At 41.2% G+C, this 17,545-nt stretch overlaps 1 protein-coding gene across 1 annotated transcript in view; it reads right to left on the bottom strand.

Annotated features, from left to right (window-relative positions):
• The window catches only part of ANKRD33B (ankyrin repeat domain 33B), a 59,535-nt gene that overhangs the window by 11,357 nt on the left and 30,633 nt on the right, over positions 1–17,545 (bottom strand). The window contains exons 3-4 of the mRNA XM_068933745.1: positions 7,560–7,689; positions 201–341 (exon numbers count right to left, since the gene is read on the bottom strand). Coding sequence (XP_068789846.1) covers positions 201–341; positions 7,560–7,689 — 271 coding nt within the window. The remainder of the gene's footprint in view (positions 1–200; positions 342–7,559; positions 7,690–17,545) is intronic.

The following is a 17,545-nucleotide window of genomic DNA, read 5'->3' as shown; positions in this document are numbered from 1 at the left end:
CCAGGAACCCTTCACCCCTCTAGGAACACAGCTGGAAACTCAGTGAACGAGTCAAGGGCCAACTGGAAGAAACGTATTTCCTGTACTCAGGTGTGAAGAGAGACAGTAAAAACCTTGAGTCAATTTTTTTTTTTTTTCCACACAGGACTATCTAGTATTTACAGGTTGATGATGATGAGAAGGTGAAGCCCTTGGCATACCTGCCAGCATCAAGGCTCTGACGCATTCAGTGCGGCCCTGCATCGCAGATTTCATCAGGGCGGTAAATCCAAACACATTCCTCTTCTCAATATCAAGTCCAGGAAAATAGTTCAACAGGTAGTTTGTAATGGTGATGTGCCCTTGAAGGAAAGGAAAAAGCAGAGAAAATGCACCACCAAATTAAGGGACAGTTTGAAGATAAAACTGAATATTAATCACTGCTGCAGGTTTGAGAACTGAAAAATACAGAAAATTAATAAGATATCAGGGGAATTTCTGCAGCTTATGGAAGGCCCATTACCAGTGGGACCTAATGGCAAAGGCTTAGCTTTTTCACTCTCCTAGTAAATTTGAGCTTCAAAATCGTGGTGCGTATTAAACAGTGATTACATGCGGTAGTACCAGCCAACAGCGCTAACAAACCATGCCTTGGTTGATACTAGACCAAGAAATGTTTTGCATATAATCCCATGTAGCTATTTTATTTATTTTTCCCTCTGGCAGTGTAAAGCCAGTTGTCACCTCTCCAGCAACAGGACAATGGGGCTGTTCTCCTGGTTTTGTGGTAAAACAAATGACTTAAGTCCTGCTTCTAAAAGCAACTGGCATTGCCATTTGTTTGCCTTGTGAGCCAGGACAACTGGTGTCAGCCAGGGTGCTCTGAATAGCTGAAGATGTCTCTGGCTAAGTGGTTGGAAGACCGATTAAAACATCAACTCTTTATAATCGGACTGTTGGAACAAGACAAATATCCAGTGCCATTATGACTCATTCAAAACAGCTTTCCCTTCACTTGCCATTCATTTTACACTGTTTTGATGCTTTATAATGCAGTCCGTCAGGCAGCTGCAAAAATCACAATTTAATTACTATGAGCTGTAAAAATTTTCTCTCATCTCACTTTGCAGTCCAGTTGAATATTCTGTGATGCATGTCATTCGGATTCATCTAAAAATGTTACTGAGGCAGACTATAATTCACAGAGAACAATTTTTAAAGTCTACAGCGGCACATCTGGTGCAGTTTTCATCAGCAGTTGCTTTGCACGAACACAGTCCTGCATTCACTTTATAAAGCAAGTTAAGAAAATCTCCGCCAATTAATTTGAAAGGTATTTAACTCCGAGATGTTTTATTGGTCTTGCTCTTCATCTCCTATAATTTCCTGGGCTCTGCTACCTTGCTGTGTAACTGGGAAGTTTCCCGAAGCCGGGGCAGATGTAGAGACAGTGCAGCAATGGCAGAGGCAGAGAAAGCCAGGTAAGGAGCTCCCGGTGTCTGATGCAAAAGAAATGTAAAGCTACGGCAAACGGCAACACGCTGAACAAAGCAAAAGTGACCTGGGCTTGCAGCAGGATCAAGTGACCCAGTCCTGCTGACTGAACCCAGAGGCTTCGGCTTCACTGGCTCTATGGCGTCCAATCAAATCCCAACAGGGCATCAGTTACTACCAGGAGGGTCTTTGTGCTCAAAATGTTTTGCAGGATATGCTCTGCTCCATCAATGTACAGTGTCCTTCCCCCTGTAAATTTCGGAATAGCTGCAGTGCTGCTCTTTAACCTCAAAACAGCAACTGAAACAAGCAGAAATACTAAGATGGAAGATTTTCCATCATTTCTTACATGACTAGAGATGTTGTTCCCTTTGTTGTAGCCAAAAGTGTAGCTACAGTGAGAGAGGTTTTGGAAATCTGGGATGATCCTAAGAGTCAATCCTGAAAGTCCTTGCTCAGGCAAAACTCACCAGGGGACTACAAGTGTCCTCAAACAATACAGAAAAAATCAGCAATAAAATTAGAAAGAAAACTAAAGACAAAACAAAAAAAGGTTTGTGTTCCTCAGAAGTTTCCCGTCACAGGGATTCCTGAAAAACCACTTCAGTTTTAATCTGCGGGACTTTCGGTCCTCTGAGCTTTCCTTCAAATTTCAAGTTCAAACAAATATCAAATTCAAAGGAAAACTCAGAGCTGCCAGGTTTTTTGCTCAAACTGTGTCACACGCTTTGGATTTAAGGCCAGAGCATTTGCTTCACTTCTCCTGCAGCTGGGTGACCTAAAAGTCTGTATCTATCTAAATCGTAAACGAGGTGAGCCTTGTGTGATTTAAAGTCTGCTACGAAAGCTGTATGCAGCTCTAAAATAAACTAGCCTGGCCTTAGCCACTTTAGTCATGCTGAATTCATATCAGGCACTTGCTGTTAGTAAGCCAGATGTATTTCCACCGTAGCTAGCGTGCTAAGGGTACGGCTCTTTGTGCTCTGAGCCGTATTTAGAGACAAGGACAGATGTCTGCACGTAGCTTAAGTTCACTTAATTGCTGCCACAGAGGAAATACATATAATGACTACAATATTACCTAATAATCTATGAAATAGAGGCAGAAGGATAATCTGCATAATAAGGAAGATGCTCTGTCATGTAGCATCATGATTTGGCCAGTGAATTGTGCCTGTAAATGGTCTATACTCGGTCTATAGGTAGTGAATGCTTTCTGCCAGACAAATGCAATTGAAGATGCCCAGTATCTTTTATGATCTTTTATCTTTTATGATCTTTTATGGTTTTAGGTGATTGAGCTCTCCTATATTCGTTAATAAAAAGAAATTGGGTTAATCTGTGACCTTGTGTTCAAGGCTGTACACCACTGCTCCAGGGAGGTCCCTAGGACACCAAGCATATATTTCAAAAATGGGCAAATGCAACTCTCTCTAAACACCACTGTATGCCAGTTACCACACACTTGCACTGATGTAGCTATTCCCCAGTCAACAGCAGGACTGAGGATTAACAATTTTTATTTACTACAATTTCCCTCCATTTTCCCTTTTTGGTTGCCACTCTCCTTCCTTTCTTTCTACTTCTTGCTATTTCGCTTTCATTTCCATCAATCTCCCATCCTCTCTGCACTGCCCCTGGACTGCCATTTAATGATTTTTGCTTCTGCTTTAGCTGCATCACCAATTTTGGGGCACCGTCTGCTGCAGGCTGTCACAAATTGACAGTTTGGGAATGCAAGCTTTCTTCGAGAAAGGATCCCATGTCTGAAAGAAATACTGAGAGACAGGGCAAGGAAACAGGCCAATTTTCAAACTGAAATTTACACCCTAAGTTGAGTACTTTGGTTTTGGCTATTTTTCTGTACTAATAAGCTTATTAAGAAAGTACTGCTTTTCACTGATCCCTCCACCGTATGTTATTCAGATCTGCCCATTCAGAAAAGCTTCAGCTTTAGATGCTTTCTTGGAAAAATGTGAATCTAAAATTACCAAAAGCAAATGGATATAAGGAACTGAATTTACTCCTAAGACCTTAGCCGGCATCTAAAACAGTTCTATTCAATTCCAACTGATGCTCGAATTTGAGCAGCTTGGGTAAGCAGTTACAAAATTTCATGAGCAAGTGTGGATTTTAACTGCATCTACCCCAAATAAGAAAGCCTCCCTATAGTCTCCCTTATTCTCTGTACCTCACGTTATTACAGACACAGGCACTGAAACACAGGGAGCGATCCCACGGGACCACAGCCTCCATCCCCTGCAGGTACTCTTTGGAGTCAGGCCGCATGGGACGGCCCTGAGCAATGAACAGCCCGTGCGGATCACAACAAAAATGCTAGTCCTTGCTGGAACCAGCTGATGTGACCGTACAATTGCCTGAAATAACGTGAATGTGCCACTAGACCGTCTACAGGAAAAACAGTAATTTTGCTATAACCAGCAGTGATCTTGGTGAATAATTTGTTTTATTTTGCAAAAGTACTGTTCTTTCCATGGCCTAAGAGTTTGTTCTGGCAGTAATTTTGAGGAGTGAATATCACATAGTTAGGAAAAATATGCTATTCAGTTTGAAACTGGGTAATTTTTCCAATATTTCTACTTTCTAATGACTTGGAGAGAGGATCCAGGCCAGTGGATAGATCAGTTGACTGAATATTTGACGAAGCCTTGGCTTTGTGCTCTGTGAATTTCTCAACACTTTGGCTTTCTGTTTTGGCTTCCCCTCCTATTCTTTGTGGAAAGAAAAGAAAGAATACAAAGACTATGCGCAATTTTTAACGCAGAGAGATTGGTAATGCTACAGTAACAAACAAAAAATCTCTGCAATTGCTTGTACAAGAGAGGAGTACAAGCGAAGCGGGTGGCAAGGTGGCCACGCATTTCTACATTTAAAGATTGGCTTTGGGGACAACAGTATGGAACTGTAGCTCAAAACTAAGTGTTTGCTTTGGTTATTACTGGGACAGGCTGAAATTCAGAATGCCTAATTCTTGTGGAAATTCAGGCATTTTGAAATCCATATTCCTTCTGAAATCATTTTTCCACAAAATTCCATGAACTTTAAAAAACCTAGCAAGCCTGAAAGCATTCTGAAATTGATTGTACAAATACTATACAGCAAACAACCACATGCAACAACATGCCTTTCCTGCCACACTAACAGAAGATACTTAATTCTAAAAAGAATGTGATACTTAATAGATGATATGTTTAGTGATTTCATAAATATATTAAAAGCTCTAAGAATACAACCCTGCACAGGCTCCAGGTGGCAGCCTTCTGAGCATCCCAGCGGAGGAATCAAAAGAAACCTGCTGTGGAGAGACTCCAACTACTCAGCAACACTTCCTATACTTCAAATAAGCCAGGTGATTCACTGCACTTCTGAAGGTTTTCTGACTGAAAAAGAAAGGTTACTTAGTGATAACTGCTGCTCTTTGAGACTTGTTCTTGTGCTTTTACTTCCTGTTGACCTTCTCTTCATTGAAGATTTCACCATTCAGAATGCCATGGTTTTGGAGAAGAAATGGAGGAAACCAGGGAGTATAATTCCTGGTATCTTCTACTCAAACGTTGTATAACGGCAGTCCACACAGCAGGGAGGCTAGGGAGAACCAGCCTGCACAAATAAGGTTGTGCAAAGGTGGCCCTCGTTAAAAAAAAATGCAATTAGAAGTCAGTAGAATTTCTTTTCCCAATATATCCATGACACCTTTTCAGCCAGCAGTTGCCTCCAAAAATTGCTAATAATCAACTAAACCTTTCATTCTTGGGCCACTGCTTCAAATTCAGCACAGTTCCGTAGACCTTTAAAGCTCTTCTTGTCTGTAGACCCCCAAGAGAAAAGCAATTTGGATCTCAGTTTCAGCTCCTGCTGCAAACTCTTGAGAACATTTCTTGATAAATGGCAGATTCAGCATGAATTCCAAGAACTTTGTGGAATGAGCTGAGTCTCTTATCTCTGATTGGGATGGTGTTTGCAGGATACGCAGAGGACATCATTTCTTGATGATACTTTTCACCAGCAATAAATACAAATAGCTTCTTTAAAGCTAAGTTGTAGGCTTCATAGAGTTAGTGAGTTCAGGAAAAAAACAAATAAGCTTCTTAGCTTTCATTATATCTCACACAACTTAGGAACTGGTAAGTGTGCCATATCATCTTATTGAAACTGCCAGGAATTGGCAGGTAATGCTGGCACTGCCCAACCAGCTGAAGAGCAATAGACTCTATCAGCCTGGAGTATAATACCTGGAAAATAATGACATCAAGCAGTCTTGAGGCTGCCCAGTGGGAAGGGATGACATACCACAAACTGGACACCACTCAAAAGAATTCATTTTGACCTATCACTGCACTCAGCAGATGTATTTGTCTACCCACTCAGCACTGAAAGCTGTGAGGACCAGAGAAAATGGACCAGATCGCGGAAGACTTCTGAAGCAGCAACAGCCCCAAATTGCAGAAAAAAAGGAAGGCTCATTTTAAAACTCCATTTTAAAAGTTCTGCATGTGAAATATGAATAAAATCTCCATTAAAGCTCACATAAGCTTTGCTTTCCGTCCTTTACAATACACTGCTGAGCGTTATGGCTTCTTCCAGCTCAGCAGTAATGAAGCAGCATCTGTTGCACTGTAACTCCTCTGGCTGCAACACTAACTACATGATAATCGGTATTACTTCTACCTCTAGTATGTAGTGATAATGAATTAAATAACTGGTGTCAACACTGTAGCTCAGGATTGTCACAGGCAGGGGAAAACGTCCAAGCTCTTCCAAGTTTGTATAAGCTTCTGCTGACTACTGCTATTTCCCATTCCTCTGGAGATCAACAGCAGGTACCGACAGGCAGGGTCAAGTCAATGTCAGCCCTCTGGATTAATGCTGAGCTCATTATCATTAAGTATAAATGTCTAGAAGGAGTCACTGTTAATGTTAAACCTTTTATAGTTCAAATTTATATTAGGGGAGATAAATAGAAGTAGGTTAGAGTTTTGAAGACTTCTCAACTTTCTTTAGAAAGCTACTGTAACGATGACTTCACTGTGAAGCTGGCAACTCTGGTAGCAATTTGCCTAGTGTTTAAGACTTATCTTACAGTGATTTCTGTGGTGGACTTCATTTTTCGGTACAATGCAAAGCTAAGTTCAGCACCACCTTGAGATGTTTAGTGGCAATAATAGTTAAAAGCAAAAATCTAATCACTCTGGTCTGCAGTTACTACTTGTGATGCCTGTCTGATGGAAAGGCCCATTAGTTTCCTCCAGGCAGCCAGAGAAGAACAGACAGGATCAGGGAGGGAATACTATCTCCCTCCCATGCCCAACATCCTCACTCTCATGGACATCCCATATTCTCCACTGCCAGGAAGAAAGGATAAAGACCTTGTTCACAGACCATTACCATGCTGGATGGGACAAAAGAAAACCCAGAGAAGAACTCTGCTCTCATTCCAGGCTGCACCAGGATTAACGTGGTTAAGGTCAGCACTGTCAACCTGTTCTAAAATCAGCACTGCTGAAAATTGAATCCTGCTGAGACTATATGCATGTATTTTTCTGCTCTTAGCTAGGCAGGGGGGGATTGAATGACATAGCTGCAGCTAAAGCATCTCTGAATAATGATACATTTTTGTATAGTCAGCAATTACTGCAGGCCCACTGAGGTCGGCGCAAAAAAATATGAGAAAAAGAGATAGCTATGAGCACTAATATAGCGCACCATATGACCACAATGTTGACTTGTGCTTGCCAGAGCAAATAGAGGGCAAAAAGCTGAAAGGAACAAGGTAGTATAGGACTGCATGTTTGGGGCACGATCTCTGTTTCGAAGTTAAAATATTTAATGACATCTACTAGAAGTGAATGGCTTGTTCTCTCTTAATCCATGAGGTAAATATTGCTTCAGATTAATTAATTCAAAGAAAAAATTCATGACAGACTTATTTGGGATTAGGCATGGCCAGAATTACTTTACACAGTCTAATTTCTTTGCAGGCTTCGACAACCCCCCCTCAAAATAATAGCCACAGGACACATTTCATCTTAGACCCTGTATGCAAGAGGTGAAACAAAGAGCCTTACCTGCCTGCGCAGCTGTAATTAAAGCTGTGTTCCCTTCATTGTCCTGCCAGTTTACATCAAGATGAGGGCATTGTGCTAAGGCTATTACAATATCCACATAACCTTGGTAACAGGCAACGATAAGACCATTCTGTAAGTAAAATAAAAAGAGACAGTTAGTTACCAGACTCAGAATAGTTCATTGTGGAAGCATATTTGTCTGCTTTTTAATTTTTTTCTTTTGTTTTTGAACCAAGAACTGAGATCATATCAGCATCTTGTCCAGCGATTAGCTCCAGACAACTCCATATTCAGACCCAAAACATTATTTTTTATCTATCTCCGCCCTTTGCCTGAGTAACTCTTGTCATTCTTACTTAAGAGGGTAGGTATTACATGATGCTACTTGGAAAGTAACTGTTTATAAATGGTTTATACTTGTATGGCTACACAATCTGTAACCAAGTGAAAATAAATTCAATTATTTAATAGAATAAAATGAATCTGGTAGATAAGATGAATGGGGCCAGACCTGAATATTTATCTCCGAAAAACAAACATTTGTTCTCTGGAAGAGGAAATGACAGGGAGGAGTCGTGTTCAGAATGCCTGTTGCCCCTTTTAGATATTTGAGTTTTCCAACGAAATCACGTTTTTAGATAATCATACATAAAATAATATTTTATTTTCTGTTTCTGCTTAGGGTACTTCATGACAGCTGGAAGCTGTAAAACTTCCAGGAGGAGCACAGGCCAGGAAGTATACCTTACAACTCAGCCTGGTATCCAGCTAGTGTCTCACTCAGAAGCCATGAACCGACAGCTTCCCCAAAATACATCAAAATACACTTGCCATTAATTAAATGGAACTACTGTACTTAACCCTGATAGCTCACTTGACCGCTAGGATTAACACCATTATCTCCTGTTCTTCAGGATTGCTTTTGTAGAGCCCACTGTTCACCTGCGCCAGACTGATGAGTGTAGAGCAGGACAGCTACAAATAAATCAGTGCTTCCTGCAATTCCTCTTCATTGTCCACACACGACTCTTACTTTTGTCGAGATCAGCGTCGGTATCTAACTATTCAAAAGACAAGGCCAGAGACACAAATCTCAATCTCTCTGGAAACCCTGCCTGCCTGAAGTGCCCTCACACAGACATGCTGCAAGTTCATAATCACAAATGCATAGCAAGAAGTAGATAACAGTCATGAAAAGGAATAAAAGAAACCCCACTGAAACCTTGCTAGGTGTGAAAGATTGAGGGGCCCACCCTGACCCTCCTTGGCCCCTGCAGAATCTGCAAGGACTGAGTATGGCTTGGAGCAGCAGCCAGCTTCCCATATACTCCACCTGATACTAGAACAAAGAAATATGAGCAAAATCCTCTTTTAGACACCTCCCTTGCTTATGTTGCAGGCAGAGCAACAGGGTGCATCCAAATTTGGCCCTTGCTGTCTATTATTTTTCCTTTGGAGAAAGTTAAAACAGCAGTGGGTACACAGCAGGACATGGAGAAGATGCTTCTCATATATGCAGGTCAACATGAAACATATGCATTTACTGCAGTCATATGTCGAACGCATGTGTAGTGAAAAGCTTTCTGAAGAAACCATCTCCCCTTGATTTTACTTCCTAAGAAAGACAGCGGTCTAGACCTGCCATGTGGATAAGCTGGCATAGCACCTGTTGAAGCTAGCAGTATTAATCCAGTCACACCACTGAAGATTTCACTGACTGTACCTGTAGAGGCGGGCAATGGTCAACAACTGTCCCCAGGCACAATCAGGTCAGCCAGAGACCAAGATCATGCTCAGGTCCAGATTTCCTGATCATCCTGGTTTGTATCCACAAGCGCGCAGTGTATGCCCTGCAGCCTGGGCACCCTGGAAAGCTTGGACATGGCAGGGCTCAGTGTGTTACAAGGGATCAGCTGAGCTCAGGTCTTCTTAAACCTAACGTGAATGCTCCAGGCCCAAACTATGCTCGGACTGTCAGCAACATGGAGGAGAAGTGGACTGAGAAGTGACGGACCACTTCTCTTAAGCAGATTCCAGACTGCTACGATCCTGTGTAAAGATGATGTATAAACTGACATCTTAGCAGGGGCTTCAGTACGCTGGATCCACCTGCTTTATAAAGAGCATCTCACGTTCCTTGTGGAGAACCTGTAATACTTTAAACCATTCTTTTAGGATTGTATAGAGGATTCTGTGTAGAGGATATATAACTCTCTCTCTCTCTACATACATATAATTTTTTTTTCTTAGTCGCACATGACCTGAAACAATACTTATTAGAAAATACCTACTCTCCTGGTGGGATTGTTCAGATTAACCCAACTTTTACCTCAATATAATCATTCTTACTTGAAAAAAAAATTAAGTGGTTAATAGTAACATACAATCCCTTTAGTAAAGAACTAAAATAAAGTTAGTTCTTAATAGTTTCGTTTTTCATCTAATGTTCAGGATAGAGGTCCCTACAACGCCGAAATGCTGCAGATTAACAACGCTACCTAATCATGCAGAGAAATGGCAACTCCTAATGATATCAGCAAACTAAGTATACAAATATTCGGAGACCTAAAGTTTTTAAGAGTAGGAAGGGGGATTCTATTGTGTAGTGAAAGACACAGCAAGTTTTAGAGACTGGTATTTTCAACAAGTCGTGAGAACAGAGAAGTTATCCTCTCCAATGGACAAACTGTCACTCAGTATTTGAAGCATGTTTTCAGATACTGTGCTCTAAAATATTTACTGAATTTTAAGAAGTGTATTTGCTCTTTTTTTCTCTCTTTAAAGCAGTAGGGCGAATAACAAAAACAATAACAAGCTACAAGCAGTAGCAGTGCCATTGAGGTAAAACAAATACCGATTTCTCTCCCACCCCACCACAAATTGCTGCTCGAGCTTTAAGTGATCTGAGTGCAAACACACATAGGGTTAGCTTTACCTAACGAGGCCTTTGAATAAAAGCGATAGCTGGATCATCTAATTCGACACCGAGCGTACAAACCAGGAAGATTAATCAGATGCAAACATTTTCTAAAGGTTATTTTCCAAAGATGCTAGCAAAGACTGCTTACTTAGGGATAAGGAAACACATTGGAGAGTAGGAGTTTTATGTGGGACTATGCGAGGCAGCAATACCGTACATCATTTTTTAAGCACTGATGTATGAATTTGAAGCGAGTCAGACAAGACTCTGAAAACCGAACATACGACTGAACGTACCCGACACTCTCCGGTGGAGAAACCACATGAGTAATCTCCCTAGGATGCAAAACCAAGCAATTTTCACGGCCAGATGCTGCTTCCCAGCCCCGCGCAGGGCTGCGAAGCTGAGGACGCGCGCGCTCCGGGGAGGCGTTTCATCGGTAGGCGGTGGCACAGCGTCGGGCTGAGGGGCTCTTCGCCTTTGCGCGACGCTCCTGAGTCCTTCACATCCCGCAAGGAGGCGCGGGCGCCGTCACGAAAACGACTGCTATCGCCCCAACCCTGGTGCCATGACAACAGGATAAACTGAGGTTGCAGGCTGATTTTTCTTTTCTTTTCTGCCTTCGCCTCTGCTTGTACTCTGCTTGCTGAGAGCAGATCGCCCCAGGCACACAATCAATCAGCCGCCAATTCAGTTTTGTAGGAGGCAGCAGCATGAGTTATTAGACTGGAATTTTTAACTTTACCTACCGATAAATACTATTAACCACGGCCATAATCTGTTCTCAACTCTTTCCACAATCTCAATTAATAAACAGAAATGATAAAAAATCGCTTCGAGCAAGCTGCTTCCCGAAGCAATTGGCAAAGCAGCAGGCTGTACCGCAGCAGTCTGCCCTAACGTACAGCTGTGTGCTTAATGTCTTTTTAAAAGATAAACATAAAGCTAGATAAATTAATTCTAGCTACGAAATCCTGAACCTGAATAATCTGCTTATTCTCATAAAAGATATGACGTTCTGGTTCTCCTCATAAAGGATAAGACATTTTGCCTCATTAAAGTTTGACCAAGGCATCAGCTATTCTGCTCCTAGTACGAAGGGTCTTAGTACAATTTTGAAGTGCTCAGTCTACGTGGAGAAAAAAAAAAAGGAACAGGATTGTTTTAAGTAGACTCCCACTATTGCTCAGTCAGGCAGATCAGTCCTCAGACATACTCACTGCATGCGAAAGCTCTAGAAGATGAAATATAGATAATTCTTGACTGGATGTCCTCTCTCTAGACGTCTACCTTTCTCCATCTGCGACAGCCCTCCCCTTCCCTCTCTTCCCTTTCGTACGTCCCCAAACACCATTCATTTGAAATCATGGTAACGATTCAGACTGTTCGTATTCATTAGAGGCTTATCCACATAATAATTATTAATCATTAGAAGGAATAGCCATACATATTGATGTATGTATGGGCATTGATGCATTTGGAATATAGCAAAAGCGATTCCTTTATGGTAGGAGACTGGGGCTGCTGGCGTCTCTGAGTTTTGCAACAGATCCTATGTCATTTTCCAAGTATCACAGAAAGACACTGTGTGACAAACAAGAAAGCATGACTCATTGATCACATCGGCTACATGACAATTTGCTGTAGATTGCTTCTCTACAATCCAGATAGGATTATATTAGTTTAAAATTTGCTACCAAAATAAACATTGGAAATTTGCATGCTTACAACAGAATAACATAGTCTTGGAGCGCTTTTGATTACTTTTAAACTGATACTTCTTCAAGGGCCTTGGGTTTAATGTATGACTGGAATAGTGCTGCCGGTGCAAAAATAAACTCTGATTTGCTCAGCCATGCTGGCTAATGACATACCAATGTGTTTGGTTAAGTGTGATCACAGATAGGAGCCGATTTAATACATCAGGCTTTATGAAAAGAATTACAGATGTAAAGTTATTTGTACTCTAGATGGTTACGGAAAATAGAGATCACAAGAAATGCCAGAGGATCAATAATGAACTCAAGTTGAACAGCAGAGCAAATCACATACAGCATGCAATTATTGTAGCTTTAAGTAAATTCTCTTCGGGCAACTTATTTTCCACCAAGAGGTGGAGAATGAAAAGAGCTTATTAGAACATTTTGGCCTGTTATCTCAGGCAAAAAAATGGGTCTGACAGAAGACTAAAATGACATTACCTATTGCTTTTTATAAGCATCTTGAAAAACAACTGTCCATTTGGCATTGTGTAGAGTCTGTAAGCATTCATGACAAATCTGCAAAGGTAGTTTAATAGCAGTGATTAAAACAGCATGTAATTGAATTAAATAAAGTAATGATTCATTGTAATCCATAAGCATATGCATGCAGGGGGAATTATGATAATTATGTCTGAGTTAAAAGCATGTTACACAAAAGAAAAATGCTAAGTAATAGAAATGGATGAAAAATGAAATGCAAAGAAATAAAAAAGTTGTATTTAAACTTTTTCTTGTTAACTTACTAGAATAATAATAATTTATAAATTTAATATGTCATGTTACACAAATGTTAACATTTATCTTTTTTTTTAATTCACTGTCACACAAAGAGAAAAAAAACGGATCGAGTATTTAAAAAAAAAAAAAAATCTCCCAAACCTACTTGAGGGAAATTCTGCTCTCAGTTAGAACAGTGCAACTGTGTGAAACTCAAGTTAACAAAGAAATTCCAAGTAAGATCACAGTAAAAGAGACCAAAATTTAGTGCTAAGCATCACTATCTGCTGTTTACTAATTTATCTAAAACCTTCCATTCTGTATAAAGCAGTCTGAGAAACTTTTCCAAATAGCTTGAGCTTATATTATATTGGGTTGAGCTGATTAGATCAACAACAACGGAGATGAGGTAATTATTCAGGTCAGCAGTCCCATGAGAAGTGGTGTTTACGTGCTACAGAAATCCATCAGGCACACAAGCTTTCATATTATATGCACAAAATAATTTAGGCTGACCTTTTAGAGCAAGAACTGTAACAACCTATTCACCTGCAAATTTATATCCGGAACCTGACAAAAAAGAATCAGGAATTTAAAAACATAGGTGCCTGGGGGGGAAGATGCTGCTTTTCCCGGGAAAAGTGGTCAGACAAGTGCAAAAGCATATTCCAGTGTGGACTGAGGCAGCGACGTGTAAAATGTGGTGATTCTGCAAAGGCACGCAGCAGCCTGAAGCAGAAGCTTGTTTCCAAGAGCCAACTTAAATGCCACTGTCCATTCCAGGGCCTGGAAACTGAAGGCACAAAAACCTCGCCTTCACTTGACAGCATCACCAGCACCACAAAACTCATTTCGCCGTGTGAACTCCTTGCCGCTGTATAAAAACATGCGCCCGTCTTCAGATACGCAGATGATTGATAACCCACAGCTTTTCCCCTCCATTTGGTGAGAGATGCTCTACTTCGCTTATTTCACAAACGCTTCTTGTATCCACAGGGCTACATGTCTTTCAGTATAAAGGTACAGCTTAGTATATGTATCATCTCTGCAAGAGTCCTTATTTAAGCTTCTCTAATCTAAATCTACTGTAATCACCTCTAAAAATAGTTTCAGGAAAGTTCATTTTACCCTGCTTGCAAAATCTTGCGTTACACAACAAATAAAACCAGTGCCGCTTGTGCAGTAAATCAGATAACCAGAGAAGCTTTCGCCTGATAATAACACTGGCATGACTCTCCTGATGAGAGAAAACGGGAGCGTCATACAAAAAGTGACAATCCTCCTTTCTTCTCACTCCTGCAGGGAACCACTCTGCATCCTCCCTGTCTTCCTGTGAGGAAAACTCTCTCATTTGTGTGCGAGAAAAAACTGGCTGCTCAGCCACCTGTCACCACACCATCGGTCTTAAGTTTCACCAGGTAGAAGAACTGCTGTTGCTAGTGATAGTAGACTACTGTGCAATAAAAGCAATAGACAGAATAAAGGTGCTCACATGGAAAGAGAGGATGATGAGGCTGGGAGCGTTCTGCAGCTGACAAGAGAAGTGACACCCGATGTATTCAAATCAGGACAAAATTAAGCTCCGCAATGCATGCGAGATCGCTAGTCACAGCCGAACTAAAGGAGGTGTAATTCAGGAGAGGGAATGCGTAGGGAAACTTTAAGGAAGTGCTGCTTCACAAAACTAATGCATATTTCAAACGGTCTGACAGTTCACCTAGTGGAGCTGCCTCAGGTGGGTTTATTTCCATTAGCCGTACATTAAAGGGAAGTTACCTCTGCACTCAACAACATGGCAAATCAGTCGAGGATTCCACTTGCGGGAAAAAGTTCCCTATCCTATCTGTGGCTGGCCTGACTGTGAAGGACACAAAATACTGTGGGAATACGGTAGGTGAAGTCACACAGTTGAATTTCATATTTTCAGTTCAGTTAGATTGTCATGCTGGGTACAACTACTAAATAATGACAATTCCTGACAAATAATGCAGCCTTGCTAGTCCTAAATTTACTGTCTGTATAGCGCCTACTAATCAGTGTTAATATTGTCAAACGGTAGTGCTAAACTTTGCTAGTGTTGACAGTAATAATACATGATACATGGCAGCCAAATCTGTACATCCGCCTTTGCTATGTTTATTTTTCAACATTTGTGCTAGACTCAGGTCATTCTCGTCTCTGACTTAGAGGTAAGGGAAGAGATTCATAAGAAAGAAGTGAGAAGTCAGATTTTAGAAGATAATGTAAACGAGGTACTTTTAACTTTAATAAGGGAGTTCTGATGAAAACTCAGTTCCACCACAAATCCCAAGCCTACAGATTAAGGTGCTCTAACCATTAGCAACCCACACCATAACTTCAGACGACTGGGGGAGGCAATGTAAATGTATACCTAAAGTTACAGTAATGATCTTCCTATCGATTGCATTATTGAAGCACAATAGTACGATATTTTTTTCAGCAAGGCCAAAGCCCTAAGAGCTAAACGAAGCGGTACTCAAAGGCAGACCAGCTAAGACGGGGCACATCCCACACCTCACGCATCAAGCAGCAACCGTTTCAGTACAATGCATTCTCTCAACACCTATGACCTTTAGGAAAGTTCACAGACTGATCGAGAGCTGAACTCCAAGTCTTGGGCCTTATGGACACTGCTGTAATTTCTGTCCTCTAGATATATACATATATTCACAGATATATACATATATTCACACACATTTAAGATAAACAGAAGAGTTTGTAGCATTTGGAGACATTTTATAGCACATCCAGAAGCGACGTGAAACACATTCTGTGCACTGACATGAGACTACCAAGCAGTATTTCCTTTGACTTTAAGGCATGCTATTCAACTCTTCTTCTACATGTTTTATACATACGTTTTCCTTTCTGTCATGTTCTTTCAGACGTGGGCTTACTGCAGCTTATATCTGTTGCAAGAGGCTAACCACAGTGTCTGAATGCACAGTTTTTTCATGACACCTCTCCAAAAATAATGATCCACAAAAATTTTGTGAACAGTAAGTTTAAGTGTCGTGCTGGCTGAGAGAGAAATACACAACTTTCTCATAATCTATCACTGTTTCTAATCTCTCAACAATTTAAAGACCTCAGTGCATTTTCACTTGGGGATTTCTCTGCAGAGACAGAGAGCCAGTGACGACTTTGCAAGCCCCCCTCCTGTGGCACTGAGCTCCTGCAGCTATATAAAGAAAGCCCTTCCCAAGAACTTTCAGTTCCTTTCCTCCAACTTCTGTAAAAGGAACAAAGAGCTCTTTGCTGTACCCATACTGCTTAGGACAGAATTTCTGGTCTTCTTGTGAAGCAGTATTTTTTGTCGGGATGGGTGAGGCTTAGAGTTAAACGAAATTTGTTTTGCTTGTGTTTCTTGAAGGCTGCTGGCGGTGGAATCGCACCAGACCCCAATCTTGTAAAGAGTCCAGGAAATGGCTTGTCCATCAGTGGTTAATCTGCCACCGAAAACAAGGGTCTCCCTCGTCAAAAAAGAAACTAACTTGAAGGAAAATCCATTAGGGTGGAAGCTCTTCCTTGCAAAGGCCTTCACAAGGAAGAACAACTGCACACCCTTCTTATGATATCAGAGCGGGAGGGCTGTCTGCATCTCACGCTTCTACCCACAAAAGCACTCATCTATTTCCTGCCCCTGTGACCTGAAGAAGCTACAAGAGTAATACGCCCCATCTCCATCTTAGTCTGCCATTTGACAGTAAATTTTGCAATGACATGACAGGATAAACAGCAGTCTCATTGTCTGTTCTTCCCAACCTCCCCTCTTCTCTGTCTTCTGAACATCATTGCTTCTTTTTCTATAATACTTCTAATAATAACCGTTATTAATCTTGGAATGGACATGGATAGACCAGGAAACTGCGGTGAACTTTCTCCCCCTGTGGACACAAGGAGAGGGGAGAACGTCAGCTGCCCTTACACTACAGGAGGGCAGCTGGAGGCCGCTCTCAAGTATTTATACTACAGTGGTCCCACTCCTCTGTACCCTCTGTTCCAGAGTCCTTCAGAAGATGAAGTGAGATTGACCATGCATGAGTCTCAGACGACTGAGATGTTTTAATACGTAGCCTACAGGAGCTTATCTTTGGGTTCCCCTTACGTACCCATGCTTCACTCTACATGTGTTATCACGCAGCATTAGACAGCATCTCTTTTTCAGTCAAGAAAATAACATGATAACAACCGCCAGTAGGAGCTGTTCACAGGAATGCAAGTTGAACAGTGATATTGAGGAAGAAATGTATGTTGAAACATTATTGGTAGAAATGAAAAAGATCCTCCAGCTCAGGGGGAGATTAGGAGTTATTTTATTTCTTTCAAGCAAAAGTCCACCGATATGAATATAATTTTCATCTCAAGCATTGCTTTTTGCTTGAACAAAGAAAAAGAAGTCAGTTTGCCTCCTCAGCTTACCATCAACTAGTGCAAGGGACAGTGGTTCTTCAGATATCAAAGAGCCCAGGTTCTTGAAAGCCCTTACCATTAACCTCCAACAATAAGGAAATACCTTTTACCTAGGATACGTATCTGGTTTTGCCTAGACTGACGTTCATCTC

This window comes from Struthio camelus, chromosome 2 (assembly GCF_040807025.1).
Source record: "Struthio camelus isolate bStrCam1 chromosome 2, bStrCam1.hap1, whole genome shotgun sequence".
In the NCBI taxonomy this organism is placed as follows: Eukaryota; Metazoa; Chordata; class Aves; order Struthioniformes; family Struthionidae; genus Struthio; species Struthio camelus.
Note: the sequence above shows the minus strand (reverse complement) of the source record. Positions and strands in the feature narration are given on the sequence as shown.